This window comes from Triplophysa dalaica, chromosome 18 (genome assembly GCF_015846415.1).
Source record: "Triplophysa dalaica isolate WHDGS20190420 chromosome 18, ASM1584641v1, whole genome shotgun sequence".
Taxonomy (NCBI): Eukaryota; Metazoa; Chordata; class Actinopteri; order Cypriniformes; family Nemacheilidae; genus Triplophysa; species Triplophysa dalaica.
Genome location: NC_079559.1, coordinates 15,689,057 through 15,709,107, shown reverse-complemented (window position 1 = coordinate 15,709,107; position 20,051 = coordinate 15,689,057). Strand labels below are relative to the sequence as shown.

Genomic DNA, 20,051 nt, shown 5'->3' with positions numbered 1-20,051 from the left:
ATTAGAACGTGTTTCGTAAATACGTTGTCTCCTCCGACAAAAAAGGGTAAATGTGACTACATCTTAGTCCGGTGTCAGCCACCGTAGTGCTTCGACAATAGGGGGTGGAGTAATCCACAATTCTATGGAAGTATATTAATGCTATTATTCTTTGAAGCAACAAGCTTGTTGAATTATCACAAAAATATAAAAAATAAATCTGTTGGATTACCAGTGCTTGCATTTTTAGAGTCTGCAATTCAATATGGTAGTATAATTAAGCTGTGAATATTTCTAATTGAAACATTTCAAAGACAATTTCACAGTTTAAAAATTCAATAATCAAAATTCACCTTTTAAATTTCATTAAAAAACTTGTTTTATAATACAGCCTTTATTATTTGACAGACAATTTTCTGTCCGTATTATCTAGGTTTAAAGATTAGCTTCCACAAATTCAGTGGTTCAAATTAAGCTTGAAATTCAAAGTGTAACATCCGGGAATCGCAGGAGAAGCAATAGAGTGCCAATACCGCAGATACATACTATACAAATAACAGGATTGTATGTAAGAAATATGACAGGACAAGGCGCCTAGGTGGCACTAGGGACACGACCCCCTCAGATTCATAGTGACCTGATCATAGTGAAAGCCCAAAGACATCCTAAAAAATTGTATTGTGCAATTTAGTGCATATATAGTATATATTCATGGCTCTTCCGCATTTCTGTATAGTCTACGTTTTATAAAAAATGTGGTTATACTAATTTTAGCCATTTGGTCTGACTGGATTATGCAACATCAAGCATTCCAGCACACTGCAACGGCCGATGAGACAATGCATGCTGATGGCGTGGCGTGATCTATGGACATGAAAGGGATAGAGTACAGGCACTTCGGAGATCTTGCAAGCTTATGTCGTTTTTGTTCCACCATACCACCATGATAATGTTGCAGATATTCAGCAAAATGTTCTCTTCTCATTCAGTCAGCATAAGTTTAAAGATGGTAAAGTTCATAATTTAACTGAACTGTTTACATACATTTCGGACACTTACAACACGTGCTCTCTCCGTCACATCAAATCCTTGAATGAGCGTGGTTTCAGCGTTTCTAGACTTCATATTTTTTTTTTTAACAATATGTTTTGACTTATGATGTGAGCATATAGATTATAAATGATTATGCTAAATCGTAAAATTTTGTTGTAATATTTTATATTATTATCGGGTAAACTAAACTTAAAGTGAAATATATTACATACTATAAATATATTACATACCATATATTAAAGTAGCCTGTAACAAAATACAATGCTCAAAACAGCAACATCCACAGATCTAGTTGTACATATTGCCAGTGAGTACTCGTATTGTTTTCAGACCAATAATTAAATATAATTTTTACACTGCTCGGCCATGCAAACTGACTTGCGTTGAGGTAAATGTTAGAGGTCCTCATGGGTCCCTGCGGCTTTGGGTCTAAAACTTTGACAAATGCCTTGGGCACTGGTCGAGTCCGATATGGCATCGGGTCTCTAGTAATTTAAAATGAATGTGCTTCTAGTGAATGGACCCGCAAAGACACTAATTAGATCAATCTTGTGGTTTGGTAAAGAAATTTCCTGCGCCAAGACATAATTAGCCTAATACAGTGAGTGATTGATATTTTAGCAATTGAAAAACAGTCAACTCACTCATAAATAACTTTGTTGTGTAGTACATTTACATTTATGCATTTGGCAGATGCTTTTATCCGAAGCAGCTTACTTTGTATAATTCTATACATTAATACATAGGTATTTGCAATCCCCTGGGATCGAACTCGCAACCTTGTGTTGTTAATGCAATGCTCTTACCGCTGAGCTACAGGAAAGCTCAGTCATACACCTATGTTCGTGTGAGCCACATTATCTGAAAACGGACACAGAATGCAACAAATGTTTTTAGAGCTTAGAAAACAATCTGTTACATCCATAACGCCATGAGGTATCATGCATGGCTACAGGCTGTACACAACATTTCGGGTCTAGTCGGGTTCTAAAGAAAGTGCTGTCTATTTGTCTCTGTTTTTTTTATCTGACCTGCTATAGCACAAGGAGCGCACGTGGCTAAACGATCCCGTATTAAAGTCCCGTATTAACAAAATAAAAAAACAAATAGCGTTTCCACTATTCATATCCAGAGTCAAAGATTAAAACAAGATCATGTGAGGAAAATAAAAAGAATGCTTGTAGAGATTGCTGCCACAATCATATAAAAAGATTCACATAGCAGGAGAGTAGCCTATAACGCTTTAAAATCAGAGCGGCTGTCAATGAGCTGCTTGTTGAGATTACAGTTATTTGACCGCTTTAAACACAATAAATGTTTCTTTAAATGATGACGATGCATAAGATTTATGTGATGTAGGATGTGCTGAAAGAAAAAATAACTTAATTCCTTCAAGCCAGAACATATTATATTTCTGAAAATGTTGATCAGGCATAAGAAGATGAGAACAAATAAATTCACTTAATTGAGCAGATAAGTGTATCTGCATTTCTTGCTTTGGTCTTTATCAGAATCGACTTGGACCACCTGCTGGTGAAGCTGTCAGGCAGGTAGAGATCATGCAACGGCAGATTGGGAGCTCTATTTCTTATCCTGGGATTTCCGGATCTAAAACTTTAAAGGTCAAGCCGAATGTGAACCACTGAATTTTTGGAAGGAAATTTTTAAACCAAAATAATATGGACTTAAAATTGTCTGTCAAATATCAGAACAGCCCTAACCAGAACTGCAATTTACAGGTCTGCTTACAGCAACCCGCTTTGGTCCATGTCTCTTTAAATGATAATGAGTTACAGCGCATACAACCTCCCTTCCATCCGGCGTGTCAACTCAACACACGTGTAATACTGCCATGGCAATGGTTTACCTAAATTTTGTTTCCTGAACTCTTCTGCGATAAGTTTTGTTTTAAATGTCTCAAATCATTTGTCCGGAGACCAAAAAATCTGTCACAGCAAACAGCGTCACATCGTGCCTGGATGCTTGCCTAAATTCCACGGAATGCGCACCTGCAGATCTCAGCGGAATTACGTGGATTTGAGTGCTTGTCGCTGACAAGTTATAACGTTACACAGACACACAACGTGAGAGCAACTAGTATGTTGTGACAGATTTTTCAGGCAAAGGACAAATTATTTGAGATGTTTAAAACAAACTAACCGTGTTGTTCGCCCCTGTTCATTAGCAAAACAAACAGCTTGCCGCAGTTAAACATATTAACGCACATAATGTATTAACATACACACATTTAAACTCCATGTACCCATTTGCCAATTAACTTATAAATATAGAGTAAGTTTAACACTGGCTTTGAACGTTCTATTCAGCTCATGATTGACTATCGTATGCTAACGCGATCCTCCTATATATACGATACATGTACGTCAATTCAGACTGTTGATAAATATTACTTAGATCAGCAGCTTTGTCTCGTTCAGTTGGTCTCGAATCCCTTTTAAGGAACAACTTTGAAGCTAATCCTGCTTGTACTGTCCCAGGTTGATAAAGCACTCTGACTGGAAGTGATTCACTCAAACAAGCAGGTTCTTAATTATGGTTTCTGAGGGATTTCCACTAAAAATAAAATAAATTCACTCAAGTCTCTTCCGAAGTTAGAGATGCATTGCATGTTTTCCACGAACTTTAGCCATGGCATCACGTACACCGCTGTAGCTTGTGAAAACAACAATGGCGGCAGCCCTGTGGGTGGAATACTGTAGATTGAGGGTTGGTAATATTATAATAAGAGTCTGCGTTTACGTCATATCAGGAGCGAAATCTTAACTGTTCGATTTCACACATGCTTGCAGAGAAAGGCTTACCAAAACAAAGTTACTTGGTTTTCATGTTTTCTGGGTTGCTAGATGCACCAGGGACCCGTTTATAGCACTTAAACTTAACAAAAAAAATGTCACCTTCATCCAATGAGTCCTTAAAGCCAAAAAAAAACCATGGCTAAGAAAAGAATAATGCCAGCTGGGGAAGCCTCTGGTAATGTAAATGCAGATATCGTCTTTTTTCTCTGCTTGCCTCTTCAGCAACACAAAAGCAGAGACATTAAAATTTATGAGTGGTAGAATCAGCAGACCACCATTAACCCCAGCTGATGTCAGTGAACAGACCCCCAGTGTACAGTCCACATCATCCATCTGATGTCAGTCAACAGTCCTTTAATATACCCCAAAACAACCGAGTCGGAACACGAGATTAGGTGTCACAGATTAAGATCTGTCTTCATCTGCAGACCCAACCTTACTCATTATGGCTTATTACACAGTCTGCTGGGGAACGATGTCTCATGAGAGCCGAATATACTGACTCCATCAAAGACTAAAGAAAACACATGAAATGTGTAGTCTGTAAACACAAAACAATTAAATAGGATGTTTTATTGAGTTAACAATAAATATTGGATTTGCACAACACAATTTACATAGACTGTATCTTTACACAACATAAAAAATGGCAAACGTTAATGAATGAATTTCACAAGAACTGTGCTTGGTTCGAAAAAACATAAACCTAAAAAACACAAGACATTGTGTTGCTTAAATACGCTTATTGTACCTCAAATATGTCCTTGTGTTTAAAAGCACTGGAACCCTTACACATGGTGGCGTATTGATTCAGCGGTGACAGATGAAATTACTAGGTGATGAATTGTGTGTTTTAAGGTCGTAGGGTCACAGGTCAATAAGCAAGCAAATGCAGTGAAAATTAAAATGTACAAAGCTTTGCGGGGCAGCGTGATTAATTAAACTAATACATCAGATTAAATCGGGCAAGCTAAGAGGCAGAATTCCCCTGACCATATAATGAGCATGCTCCCACATATAATTATGCTAGAGAAGGCAGGGAAGGTGACGGCGTACAATATCCACTCCGATTTAGGATTAAACACAATTAAAATCCGTGGGGCTTGATTTATGATAACTGCTATTTATATTTATCTCATAACGGCATCCTTGCAGTGCTGTGAGGGCTTATGCTGCACTCCGTCTAAATTAACCCGTGAAATGTTCCCATGATAAAGGATGTGTGCCTGGAAGTGGGAGGGTAAAAATAGGATCAGAATGGGGTTGTTGCCATGGAAGAGTATGTAGAAATCCTGAAAATTCCTCACCCACACACACAACATCCACATGCAAGTACAAGGAGTGTGCCTTGTTGAGGCATTTTTGGATGGGGCGATGTTTATCCACCCTCCTCCTTTTCATTTATTTTACATTATAAATAATTGCAAATAAACTGTGTAACTCTCTTAATGTGTGCAAGAAAATGTGTAAGATGGGTTGTTATGCAACATACTCTAGCCTGATACATTTGTAACATTTGTAAATTTGGCAGGTACCAAAGCAAATTAGGCTCTGTACAATTATACATTTTATGTGTATGTGCTTACCTTGGGAATCGAACCAACAACCTTGTTTTGTATGCATTAGTAAACAGTGACCAGTTTAAAGGGATATTTCACAGCGAAACAAAATTTCCCAATGTTTTACTCACCCTCAGCCTTCTTGAAAAAGAATGCATTCGAAGTTATCATACCACGCATCATTAAACTTTCAAGCAGTAGAAGGGGAGTGAATTGGGGGCAATTTTTTGAAGCTCCAAAAAGTGCATCCATCGAACAAAGAACGGCTCAACACGGCTCTGGGGTCTTAACAAAAGTCTTCTGAAGCGAAACGATGCGTTTGTTTAAGAGTAATATCCATATTTACAGCCCCATTAACGTTGATTTCTAGCTTCCGTTATCCCTCTGCTGTGCCTGAACCTGAGGCTTGTATTTCCGACAAATGACACAGGAATTTCCATTTGTAAGCTCCAGTGACGAACGCGGCACTTTTCGTTTTGTTCCAATAGGATGTCATCTCTGCCCGGGAGGATTCGTCGCTGTCATTTGCTGGACAAAACAAATCAAAGGTTCACACGCAGCAGAGGGAGAACAGAAGCTAGACATCAATGTTAGTGGAACTGTATATATGGACATTTCTCTAAATACTAACTTTTTTGCCTGGAATCTGATATCATATTTTGAACTTATGCAATGACGTTGATCTTGCATGCACTGTAAGCAAATCCATTGAAACAATATCTGACAGATTGCTAGCCAGGTGTATTGGTGTTTATATGCATTTTGATCAATTTAATGCAGTTCTTGGAAACTTGAGTAAGACCATATCAAAATAATTTTTCTGAATTTACTATTTATGTGTTTGTGTATGTATGTGTTTATGTAAAAAAGAATGTTTAATTCTCAGATCTACTAACAGTATTTCTCCCAAATTTTAAATAAAAATATAGTTTATATTTTCATTTATTTGCAGAAAATGGAGAAACAGGTCAAAATAACAGATGAGATGCTATGTTTTTTTTCTCACAAGATATCAAGTTCATATTCACTTTTAAGCAATGCAACAGTAATATTTGTATTTGTATTAAGGAAAAGCTAAAAAAATATATGTGATAACCTCATTTTTATTACAGTTTTCACATTGTTGTTGGATGACTTTAGGTTTGATTTTTTTGAATTTCAACATACACTGGACTGGAATGACCACAATACATCTACAGTAGAAATTTGGAATGGTCTCTTAATTTTTTCAGCAGCTTTAAGTGAAAATGCGGTCAGGACATTTTATTCTAAAAGTATTTTTTTGTTGATTAAATAAAATGGTATACATGTTTGTAATAAAATGAAGGAAAGCTAATGTTTTTGGGGGGGAAAAATATTATAAAACACCTATAAAACAATTAACAAAAAAAATCTCAGATTTTTGGCCACAATATACCGGTATTGACAATAGGCAGGTTTTAATCCTATCGTGAGGGGAAACTTTTCAAAAGAGAGAAAACTAGAAAAGAAAACTAATGCGAAGGGTGCATTTCCATCAAGTTTCTCGAGCGGATGACGGTGGTATTGGTAACTTACTAACCAACATTAAATAAAATTATACGCCAGTTAGTCACGTAGGTTTAATGTTGCTATGTTAAAATTTATTTGGCAAATGTGTCTAGATCTCCCATTATTCGTATTAACCTGTTTTCACACAAAAAATAATTATTGATAATAATATTGTAAATAAGTCAGCACCCTTCTGACATCTTAATTTTTATCCTTCGTAATGTTTCCACAATGTTTACAAACTCTACATTACAGTGTATACAGAGTCTTCATTAAAAAAATTTTTTTTAGTAGATATCACTCTTATATTATTTATGTTATTGTAAATTCTTATGGCAACAATAATCGTGTAGTGACAATCTGACATCGTAATAGCTTTATTCCAAACCCTATAATATTTTTTAACACAGTTACTAATGAACACAAATGCTTTGTATATGTGTTCACAGGAGATGCAGCATCCAAGGAAAGCAGTCCCTTTATCAACAGCAGCACCAGTGATGTGGAGAAAAGCCAACAGTATGATGGGAAAAATATGGCCCTGTTTGAGGTGCAGTTATCCATTATAATATAACATTACTTATGATTTCAAAGTGGTTCAAAGGGTTATATTAACATTCTGTATGTGCATGTGTCTTTTGTAGGAGGAGATGGACACCAGTCCTATGGTTTCTTCCCTTCTGAGCAGCCTCGCCAACTACTCCAACTTGATACAGGGCAGTAAAGAACACGAAGAGGCCGAAAACAATGAGGAAGCACCCAAGAAAACTGTGCAGGTAAATCCGTTTAACCAATCCTGTATGTTAATGGATGATTCCTCGTCATTAATTGGATTTATGTTGATTTATGGACAACTGTTATGGGAGTTTAATAATGTTCTCTGTGAATTTTATCGGGCATCATGAAGCTGATGGCACGTGCATTAGGTCCTGACTTATGACCGTTTGATTGACAGGCTCCACGTATGGGCACAGTAATGGGCGTTTACCTGCCGTGTCTGCAGAACATTCTGGGTGTGATCTTGTTTCTCAGAATGACCTGGCTAGTGGGCGCCGGGGGTGTGCTGGGCACCTTCTTGATCGTCTTCATCTGTTGCTCTACGGTCAGTCACGTATACGCTTAAATTCTGTCTTTCACAGTCATTAAAGTGTGAACTTACACAAAGGAGCATTCAGCTTTCTGTGTTATATTTTTCATGAAAATTGTTCCTGTGTTAAAACATGCACACACTATGTTCACAATATACAATAAAAACCACTATGGCCAGACAAATGTAATCTAAATTTTAATGCCTCATGAGTTTAAGAGGCGATTCCACTCATACTGCAGGGGCTGAGGGGCTGTCTGATATGCCAGTGGTTGACATACAAACTCAAAGCAACCCCACAAATAGCTACACTATACTTCCGAACTGAATAAATTTTTTAAACGATACCAGCTGACAAGCCAAGGAAACAAGAATTCTTTATTAACATTATGTATCAAGACCAACAGAGACATAGTGCACTCTAAGTACAGTACCTCTCTCCATGATTCCTCCCAAGAGTTCAGACTGTTTCTTCCTACCCCTTCCTATCTTTAACTAAATTTCACTTACCGTTTTACAATCACTTTGTTGTACGGCTGTATCTCGAAACAGCATGAGTGTCAGCGCTGCCATTCTGAGTTTCTGCCAAGAACATAAATGTTGATGCTGACATGAGGTGTTTCATTTCAGAGCTGCCAGTTTAGCACCATGGACAGCGGCCATCATTAAACTGTGTCGCTGAGATTCTGTTGCTGTGTGTTTGTATGTTTGTACAGTATTGTTCAAAATAATAGCAGTACAATGTGACTAACCAGAATAATCAAGGTTTTTAGTATATTTTTTATTGCTACGTGGCAAACAAGTTACCAGTAGGTTCAGTAGATTCTCAGAAAACAAATGAGACCCAGCATTCATGATATGCACGCTCTTAAGGCTGTGCAATTGGGCAATTAGTTGAATTAGTTGAAAGGGGTGTGTTCAAAAAAATAGCAGTGTGGCATTCAATCACTGAGGTCATCAATTTTGTGAAGAAACAGGTGTGAATCAGGTGGCCCCTATTTAAGGATGAAGCCAACACTTGTTGAACATGCATTTGAAAGCTGAGGAAAATGGGTCGTTCAAGACATTGTTCAGAAGAACAGCGTACTTTGATTAAAAAGTTGATTGGAGATGGGAAAACCTATAAAGAGGTGCAAAAAATGATAGGCTGTTCAGCTAAAATGATCTCCAATGCCTTAAAATGGAGAGCAAAACCAGAGAGACGTGGAAGAAAACGGAAGACAACCATCAAAATGGATAGAAGAATAACCAGAATGGCAAAGGCTCAGCCAATGATCACCTCCAGGATGATCAAAGACAGTCTGGAGTTACCTGTAAGTACTGTGACAGTTAGAAGACGTCTGTGTGAAGCTAATCTATTTTCAAGAATCCCCCGCAAAGTCCCTCTGTTAAAAAAAAGGCATGTGCAGAAGAGGTTACAATTTGCCAAAGAACACATCAACTGGCCTAAAGAGAAATGGAGGAACATTTTGTGGACTGATGAGAGTAAAATTGTTCTTTTTGGGTCCAAGGGCCACAGGCAGTTTGTGAGACGACCCCCAAACTCTGAATTCAAGCCACAGTACACAGTGAAGACAGTGAAGCATGGAGGTGCAAGCATCATGATATGGGCATGTTTCTCCTACTATGGTGTTGGGCCTATTTATCACATACCAGGGATCATGGATCAGTTTGCATATGTTAAAATACTTGAAGAGGTCATGTTGCCCTATGCTGAAGAGGACATGCCCTTGAAATGGTTGTTTCAACAAGACAATGACCCAAAACACACTAGTAAACGGGCAAAGTCTTGGTTCCAAACCAACAAAATTAATGTTATGGAGTGGCCAGCCCAATCTCCAGACCTTAATCCAATTGAGAACTTGTGGGGTGATATCAAAAATGCTGTTTCTGAAGCAAAACCAAGAAATGTGAATGAATTGTGGAATGTTGTTAAAGAATCATGGAGTGGAATAACAGCTGAGAGGTAGCACAAGTTGGTTGACTCCATGCCACACAGATGTCAAGCAGTTTTAAAAAACTGTGGTCATACAACTAAATATTAGTTAAGTGATTCACAGGATTGCTAAATCCCAGAAGAAAAAAAATGTTTGTACAAAATAGTTTTGAGTTTGTACAGTCAAAGGTAGACACTGCTATTTTTTTGAACACACCCCTTTCAACTAATTGCCCAATTGCACAGCCTTAAGAGCGTGCATATCATGAATGCTGGGTCTTGTTTGTTTTCTGAGAATCTACTGAACCTACTGGTAACTTGTTTGCCACGTAGCAATAAAAAATATACTAAAAACCTTGATTATTCTGGTTAGTCACATTGTACTGCTATTATTTTGAACAATACTGTATGTGTTCTGTGTGTGCCCAAATATTTAAGTTTAAAATGTATGTCTTTGCCCTTTATTCAAATATATTATCAGAGATTTATTAAATACGTTGTGCACAGGTTGTGTAGTTGTCCTTGGAATGTAAAACTGAAGCTTAGCTTTGCAAAGAATGTAAGAAGGCTTGAACATCTTTTTTTAATTAATTTCTTGTCTATTCAAAAATGACACATTTCTCAATACACTGTAGTTTGCCTTCTTTTCCATAAACGGTAATTTTAATAAATAAACACCTTAAAGATGCATTGTGTAATATTCAGGAGGATCTACTGACTGAAATGCAATATAATACACATAACTGTCATCAGAGGTGTATAAAGACTTCACATAATGAAGCGTTACGTTTTTATTACTTTAGAATGAGGTATTTTTATCTACACACACCTCGGGTCCATTTACATGGAATTTACCATGTTTTTTCTACAGTAGCCCTAAACGGACAAACTGTTCTAGAGAGCATGTTTTATAAATATGTATCTTCTTGGACAAAGAGGCGAAATTACGATGACATCTTAGTCTTGTGAGAGTCGCAGATTGAACCATTGGCTGCAATTTGCAATCTCACTGGTAGATGCCGCTAAAATCTCAACATTGCTCCTTTACCAAATTGTGTTTTCTTGATTTTTACAATAATCCTTATATTTTGCATTAAAAACAAATACTGTGTAAATATAAATTTGGCCACTTCTGAATTCTTTTTTTTACTCTGTAGAGTGTTATGTAAGTGAACATAAGGTGCAGTTTCACCACTCTGAGCTTCTTTTCCATTCTGTCCCATCTGGTTTAAAACTTTGGATATAGAAAAGTTGAAAGCTGTCTCATCATATTGTAAATCACCCGTAGTGCCCTTCAGACCCTGCCAAATGGAATCCTTGCACACTCTTTAGACTATTTCTGTCAACCCACATACAAGAAATTACAGTTTAATAGCTACGAGTTGTCTCGCAGTAAATGGATACATATGACAATGGATGAGTATAAGTCTAGCTTCATGTTTTTGACAGAGATATACAGAATATTGATGTGAACTGCAGCTAGTTTATCATTCTAAAGGTCATTTCTAAAGGTTATATTAAACATTTGACATATTGAGTATGGTGACCTGTAGTGGACATACAAGAGAAATGTGAATTCAAGCTATGAATAGCTTTCTTAAAGAGAAAGTTCATCCCAAAAAACACTTCTGACATGATTTATTAACTGTAATAATTTAGAACCTGTATGTGAACCTGTATATTTTGAGAAATGTCTCAATGGTTTTGTGTAAATACAATGGAAGTCAATGGGGGTCAATGTTATTTGGTTACCAATGTTCTTCAAAAATATATATCTTTTGAAAGAATGAAAATCACACGTTTTAAATGAAATAAGGGTGAATAAATTATAAAAGAATTTTCATATTTCCGTGAACTGTCCTTTTAAGACTCTCCCTGTACATTTAACTTGAAAGGGAGAAAGTATTCTTTCTGCTTTGTCATAGAGTCTCTCTGTCTCCATCACTTACTACGCGCTCTCCATTGATCTTTATTTACCATATTTACAGACTATGCTGACTGCAATCTCAATGAGTGCGATTGCCACCAATGGAGTTGTGCCAGGTAAGCGGAATTCACAGTGTTTGTGTGTTGAAGCCCAGAGGACAGCTGTCTTGTTGTTCTTCATGGCCAGTTAGCTACAATGCACAGTACAGCTCCCAACCGTGCTGAGATCAGCTCCTGACTTATAACTGTGTGCATTCTTCTACGGATACATGTCTGTCTCTGTTAGCTATAGGTAGAATAAATATACTGGACTAGCACTTGTCATCCTCTTCAAATTAAATTTTTCTCATATCATAGAACATGTTGACTGTTTATTTTTGTGATTCTGACATACAGCTGGAGGCTCGTACTACATGATCTCTCGTTCATTGGGGCCGGAGTTTGGTGGGGCTGTTGGTATATGTTTCTACCTAGGTACCACTTTTGCTGGAGCCATGTACATCCTGGGGTGCATCGAAATCCTGCTGGTATGACAGGCTTTGCATTCCTATTAGTTTTCTTTTTGCGTGACATTCATGTAGATAGAGCCTTTTATTTTATTATTTTGATATATTTTGCTGTATATGGTTTTTATTATATATTTTTTTATTAACATGTAGCGTTTTATATATTTTTTAAATCATTGTTCAAATTTCTGCGAATCAGAATGATTTATTATTCAGAATAAACTCAGAACCTGCTCTTTTATAGCTTAGTAGACTCTCTGTTGTGTTTTAACTTAGTCTCAAATTAAACTCTGCTTGGAAGAAATAAAAACAGTAACAAATTAAACTGGTAAAATACATAAAGAGTGCAGTATGGATGTCTAAAAATGAATGTAGATTGTATAGGTATTGCAGACTTTAAGTTGTTTCCTAAAACTCTGCAGTTTTCTCAGGAGAACTTAAACATGTTTCCTTTTGCTCTCAGTTTAATCTAATTGATGTCTAGAAGAAATAATTGAAATATTAAAAAGATCATAACTTTTTTTCTTATTAAATAAACCTGTGTAATCTGAACATCTTTATATTCTATTTTTTTCCATAGATCTACATCGTGCCAGTAGCTGCTATATTCAAAATGGAAGGTCTGGAGGGGGCAGAAGCCGAGGCAGCATTGTTGAATAACATGCGCGTTTACGGCACCATCGTGCTATCCTTCATGTGTATTGTTGTCTTTGTGGGTGTGAAATATGTTAACAAGTTGGCCCTGGTGTTCCTCGCTTGCGTCGTACTCTCCATTCTCGCTGTCTATGCAGGGGTCATCAAAACATCCTTTGACCCACCAGACTTCCCGTAAGAAAATATTGTAATGACTGTATTTAAAAAGTGCTTTTTCTAGGACGATCAAAATCATATGGATCTGTCTTGTGCAGGGTGTGTGTGCTCGGGAACAGAACTCTTACCTCAAAGGGCTTTGATATTTGTGCCAAGATCATAGAACGAGGCAATGCCACAGTCACCACCAAACTCTGGAGGCTCTTCTGTGATTCAGAGTTTCTGAACGCCACTTGTGATGAGTATTTCACCAACAACAACGTCACTCAGATCCAGGGAATCCCTGGAGTCACCAGTGGGATTCTGGCAGGTCAGAAATCCACAACATTGATATAACTTTTCAATGATATTATAATTCACACTTACTGTAACAGACAAAGTTACTGCTTAGTTAATCAGCATAATATACTTCATCAGCATCTATCCTTTTAGAATTCCCGGATGTCCTGTGGTCATTGATCAATGTCAAACTACGGGATAACCAATCAGAATTGAATAATTTCCGACAGTGATATACTGTACAGCCGTGGAAAATATACTGACAGCATGACAAGACACATGAAAAACTGTTTGAGATTATCACATACAAAATAATTATTGAACTGTTCCTAAATACAAGTAAAAATATTACTGTTGGATTGCTTTACAAGTTAAAATGACCTTTTTTATTTGCAGTATTTGAGGTCTGAAAAAAATACTTTTTTCACTTGTTTCTCCACTTTTAATTTTCTGCAAATAAATGGAAATGGAAAGCGTATTTTTATTTGAAATTTAGGAAAAATATTGTTAGTAGTTCACAGAATGAAACCAAAAAATATAATTTTACCTAAACATTACTAAATAGTAAATTCTGTCAGGTATGGGGGACAGACCCAAAAGCAGATGAGTTAAACAGTTCTTTAATAAACACAAAGGGCAAACAGAAATCCTGCAGTAAGGCCAATGAAGAACGGGAGTAGGCAAGAATCAGCATCAAACAGACGAAGGTCGGCCGAGATGCAAACGGATTCCGTGGGAATAAAGAGAGCACGTAGTCAGGCAGACAGAGTAAGGCAAGGTGCGAACGTCATCCGAGGAATATAGCGAACTCGTAGTCTGGCAGGCAGAAAAGGGAAACAAAAATGTTTGTAACATTAATATTTACTGTAAGTAAACTGCAAAAAGCTCAAAGATGATTAAAACATCTTAAATTTAGATTACATTTCATTTTGATTAAAGTAAAAATATTGTGTCATGATTCGGACAGTGAACATAAGTGCATATAGCGATGAGGTTAAGCAAAATACTTTATTTACACAATAAACACTAAGCAAAGATGTGTAAAGAGAGAAACATTAAATAATGTAAAAAGGCATTTAGACCTTTCATAATCTTAAAAAGGATTATCTGATATATCTGTAAAGAGTTTTTCCCAAAACTTTGAACATTATAATTATTACATGCTTAAATTGACCAGTAAAATAATGTGTGATGTTGTCAGGTATATCAAAAAATAACTAGATTGCCAGTTTTCTGACAAAATTAGGTTTTCATTAAATCATTATGCTATAACATTATATCTATCATCTCTGAAAATATTGTGGCAAAATTCACTTGTTTTTTGCCAAAGAAATATTTATGTATAATGGTAAACTGATGATAAAAGACTTTTCCTCTTAATATTGCAAAGTATGAAATTAAAACGGCTTTCAAATGGTATCAAAACCTGTAATATGTCAATTGTGTGTGCGAAAAAGTTAAAAACACTTTTTTATGAATTGTGTTATATTAAGCTTACTTAAAGTCCCTGTGAACCGGAAGGTGCGATAGTTTTTACTTCCGTATTCTGACGGATTTCAGAGTGAAAATTGTGGCCGTGGGTTGTTTTTACCCTGTGATTTGATTGGATGTATAAAAACAGCCATTGCATTTTGAAATGGAACTGGCAGCAGACTGATAGCTGAAGGGGAGGAGTTAACAAATAATCCGCCCAAGCCGTCACCAGTCGGCTAGTCGGATAGTCACTAAGGATTATGAAGGCACATGAATTAAGAGAACGGCCAAAATTGGCACCATTATCTCATGAAATACGCACCATTATTTCATGAAAAATATGAATTGTCATTTTTATTTCATTGGGACTTTCACATATTTTTTTTTATAATTGTGTATTAAAGGACTTTCTGCATGAAAAATTATGAAAAAATGCGGATCGAAGGGATCTATTAATTTGACAAATCTCTCTTTCCTTTTTCACAGAAAACCTCTTCAGCACGTTTACGGAGAAAAATTCATTCTTAGAGAAGAGGGGTATATCATCAGTTGTTGACCCTGACGCCCCAATAACCAACAGCAACCAGTATGTACTAGCAGATATCACCAGCTTCTTCACTCTGCTGGTTGGCATCTACTTTCCCTCTGTCACAGGTCAGAACCAAATCTGAAAAAATCTGATAAACAATATTGGAATTAATAATGCCTGTCTATTAAATTATTAGGGCTATTTTAGACTGGATTGTCATATTAATTTAAATCTGACTTTTTATTTAATCCCCTTAATAAATAATGCATCTGCAAATGTTTTCTAAGCGAAGTGTTCTGCATTATTTATGTGACGCGAATGTCTGTGTCCTCTCACCAGCGTTGACAACGAGAGCTTGTTACATAAGGAAACCGTTTTTTTAGTTCTACATTGGCCCAGAGCCATAGAGACACTGACAGCTGTCACTCAAATAAACACTTTCCATTGACTTGTGTTAGTTTTATTCTGAGCTGTTCATATTATCCTTCTCTAACCCTCACATAATCTTTGGTTCATTTTTAGACTTTCATTAAGATGTGATTTAGTGTGTTGATTAAGCTGTTTTCCTCACGAGGGTCGTAGGCTGTCTTCACGATGCAGGTGGTTTTAGGTTTTACAGTTCTTGTGGGGATGTAAGGCCCCCACAATGTAAGTAAAAACCTGAGCCACAAACGCACCAGCAATCCAAAAGTCTCAAATCAATTTTTAATATAGTTTGTGTGTGGTGTAGGTATCATGGCTGGTTCCAACCGTTCTGGGGACCTGCAGGATGCTCAGAAGTCCATTCCTGTTGGTACAATCATGGCCATCGCAACCACCTCCTTTATCTGTATCCTTCAATCTAAAGCCATCAAACGGCTCTTCACTTACATAAATGACTCATGATTTTCATTGTTACAGTGTTGAATTGCACATCCTGGAAGTGCAATAAAGAGTGTAATTTGATATCCTGGAAAGCACAAAATGTAAAAATGATTAAGCTTCACATATAATAAAATAGCCAGTGGTCTTTTTTAGGATATGTTTTTTTGCTGCTTTGTATTGTCCTAAATTTAAATGTTCCCAGACATGTCCTCTGTGATTCTGTTTGGAGCCTGTGTGGACGGAGTGGTTTTGAGAGACAAGTGCGTTCTTTGATTTATGTAGGGATAGTTCACCCAAAAATAAAAACTCTATCATCATTTATTCACCCTGATTTTGTTCAAAACCCGTATATTAATTTATTTTGAGGAACACCAAAGATATTTTGAGAAATGTTCATACCTGCAAACTAGTCGCTTTTCTACGAAATTCGCCGTTTTGAATGAAAAATTTGTCATTTATGTGAATCATGTAAATCCGAAGAGTTTTTTTCTGTTGGCGGGTATTTTATTAAACAAACTAAATAGCATTATGGTCTTTATCTTATTTATACGGCAGCATGTCATTTTAGTCTCTACGTTTACAATTCTCATTTGCTCTCTGTATCGAGTTCCGCCCCGGAACACAGACACGTGTGCTCCGCACAAACACAGGTTAGCACACTTTCACCAGCGGACAGAGAGCGCATGTCGTACGATATGTCGCATCAACCACCTGAAAAGCAAGCAGATAAAAACATTTGCGTTTTTAAACGGTCCCGGTGAGGTGAAAATGGCTAAGTAGAGAAAAGACGCACACTCTGCCCCTGACAAGCAGCAACAGTCCAGTCACCACCAGATGACAGGTTTTCGCCAAGCTTGTCTTCGTTCCATCTCCAACGCAAGACAGAATGAACCATTCACATCATCAGACTATTTCTGTAGTTTAAATTGAGCAGCGCGTCTACATAACTGACCTGAACACATCACGCGAACTCAGGGAAATTTATGTTGACTATATTTTGAGGACAACTTCTAATATCTTCATATAGCGCCAAACAAACTTCATTGTAACCCCTTCCGCTTCGTAAACGCTGCTTGCGGTAGACAACACCAGGAGCAGTAAATAAATTGAAACTTATACTGTAACGCTAAAGTTAACGAAATGCAGCAGTAATAAAGTATTTTTAGCTGTCAGTCAGTTTACAGTTTCCTATATTGGTTTGTGAGATTATAAACCATAACGTCTTGTATCTACATTTAGCATTAACAATATTAACAATATCAATAGCATTAATAATCAGCATGTTAAGAGCGTTTCATAATGAATCTTGTTTTAATTGGAGATTATTTAGAATCAGTTCTAATATGAATGGCATGGAAAGACTACTTGTTAGTAACTTTGTAAGTACTTCTGCTCATGATAAATTCATTTCAGTTGTTACATTTTGTTGTCAGTAGTTTTAATACATATTAAAATAGGCCACTAGGACTTCGCTTTAGCAACAGAGCCTACAAACTGCGGGTATCAGAATATAAAATTAATGGCCTGATAAAACATTAGATGTTCACTTTTTATATACATATTCCACTGGGCTCAATTGATTAAATATTATTTCTTTGAAAAAGTATTGTCTGGACCTAATAAAGAGACCGCACATACCCCCCCCAAAAGCCGTAAACATACGGAAAACACTGCAACCACCTTATACCCAAAACCCCCCTTCCAAACCCCCCCACCCTGCACAGCGTATGCCTGTCACCTTTTTCAGCTCTTTAGAGTTTGCAGGTATGAATGTTTCAGTGGTCCATTGGTTAACAACGTTCTGCAAAATAACTAAATTGATTTATTATTTATATAGTCACACAGGTCTGAAATTAAAAGAGGATGAAAAAAACTATGATTTTATTTTTATTTTGGAGTAAACTACCCCTTTAAAACAGTGATAGCTTGATTACAAAGAATTCCACCTGAAAATGTGGAAAATGAATTATGTGGAAAGATATAAAAAAAATACTCTACATTTTTGCTTGAAATCAATTTGGTCATTTTCAATTACGCAGGTTTGGGGAAGGTGTGAATGGTAACTTGGTTATTGGGACACTGGCATGGCCCTCGCCCTGGGTCATTGTGTTCGGCTCATTCTTCTCCACCTGTGGGGCGGGACTTCAGAGTTTGACAGGAGCGCCCCGCCTCCTCCAAGCTATTGCCCGAGATGGAATCATTCCTTTCCTCAGGGTACACCCACACATACAGTATATTCTGATTGTTGATGACAGATGAATGACGCTCATATGTTTTACAGGTGTTTGGTCATGGCAAAGCTAATGGTGAACCTACGTGGGCTCTCCTACTGACGGGCTGTATCTGTGAGATTGGCATCCTCATTGCCTCCCTGGATGCTGTCGCACCCATTCTGTCTATGTAAGCAACACTAAAAAACACCACATCTCAAAATGTCTTCATTATTTTTGCCAGTTATATTTAACAGTTTATAGCGCATTAATATATCCCATTAATCCTATTTACTAACGTTCTGAAAAAATATACTCCCTCTAATGACTTTCATAGATTCAATAGTCTATATAACATAGAGTATACTGATGTACTGTAATGTTGCTCTGTTATCCCTACAGGTTCTTTCTTATGTGCTATATGTTTGTAAACCTGGCTTGTGCGCTGCAGACACTCCTTAGGACCCCTAACTGGAGACCACGCTTCAAGTTTTACCACTGGTACATAATTACACATACCTGGTCTTCTAGTCTCCTTAACCATATGTCAGGTATCTGATGACAGAATTATTAGTTTGAATGGATGAAAGATAACACTGTATTAACCTATAATCACTATATTGAATTTCAGCCCTCAGGTACAATCACTAATACAGTGTTACAGATAGACAGATGGACAAATATGCATTAGATACACTTTACACTTCTTTGTTTGAGTGTTGGTGTTGTTTTTTCAGGGCTTTGTCACTCTTGGGCATGAGCTTGTGCCTCACTCTGATGTTTCTGTGCTCTTGGTATTATGCCATTGTTGCCATGGTGATCGCTAGCTGCATCTACAAATACATCGAGTTCTGCGGGTAAGCAAACCAAAACGAGCCTCGGGAGGAAGGGGTGGACGGAAAAAGCAAAAAATTAATGATTTTTCCACAAACAAGATCAATCTCACTCTTGGAGAAAAAGCCTTTATTAGCCTTGCAGGTTTTCTGGTCAGTGGGGTGTTTTTTAATGGGAACTGTTTTATGACAATGTTAATGAATGTGAATACTTATATGCATCCTGTGTGTTTTTATGTAGCTTCGGACATTTTAAACCTAGACCAATGCAATAGAACAAAATAATTTTTACACAGATTATATATTCAGATTTTCATTTGGTGTAAACTTGATGAGTAAACAAATTTTATCCAATATACTTCTTTTAAATTATCAGATCACCTGAAAATGTAAATTCTCACCCTCATGCCATCCCAGATGTCAGTTGAACACTAAAATATTAGATTATTATACTAAACATTTAATTTTATATAAATAGAGTTATTATAGTTTTGATTTTAGTTTTACTTAGTTTTATAAATATTTTAGTTTTAAATTTTAGTTAAAGTTTTAGCAATGAGTATATGCTTTTGTCATTGTATAAATTATTGTTTTATTTTTTATGTTGCTATATAAGATTTATTCATTTAATTCCTTTTATTGTTACAATTTTTATGCTTTA

The 20,051-nt window shown here is 36.6% G+C and overlaps 1 protein-coding gene across 2 annotated transcripts in view; it reads left to right on the top strand.

Annotated features, from left to right (window-relative positions):
- slc12a5b (solute carrier family 12 member 5b) overlaps positions 1-20,051 on the top strand; it is a 64,363-nt gene that overhangs the window by 24,516 nt on the left and 19,796 nt on the right. For both annotated transcript variants that reach the window (XM_056772801.1, XM_056772802.1), the window contains exons 2-15: positions 7,387-7,487; positions 7,582-7,713; positions 7,893-8,039; positions 11,949-12,003; positions 12,283-12,413; positions 12,973-13,220; positions 13,301-13,512; positions 15,441-15,608; positions 16,214-16,312; positions 16,550-16,607; positions 18,387-18,561; positions 18,629-18,747; positions 18,960-19,058; positions 19,295-19,414. In XM_056772801.1, coding sequence (XP_056628779.1) covers positions 7,387-7,487; positions 7,582-7,713; positions 7,893-8,039; positions 11,949-12,003; positions 12,283-12,413; positions 12,973-13,220; positions 13,301-13,512; positions 15,441-15,608; positions 16,214-16,312; positions 16,550-16,607; positions 18,387-18,561; positions 18,629-18,747; positions 18,960-19,058; positions 19,295-19,414 — 1,864 coding nt within the window. The remainder of the gene's footprint in view (positions 1-7,386; positions 7,488-7,581; positions 7,714-7,892; positions 8,040-11,948; positions 12,004-12,282; positions 12,414-12,972; positions 13,221-13,300; positions 13,513-15,440; positions 15,609-16,213; positions 16,313-16,549; positions 16,608-18,386; positions 18,562-18,628; positions 18,748-18,959; positions 19,059-19,294; positions 19,415-20,051) is intronic.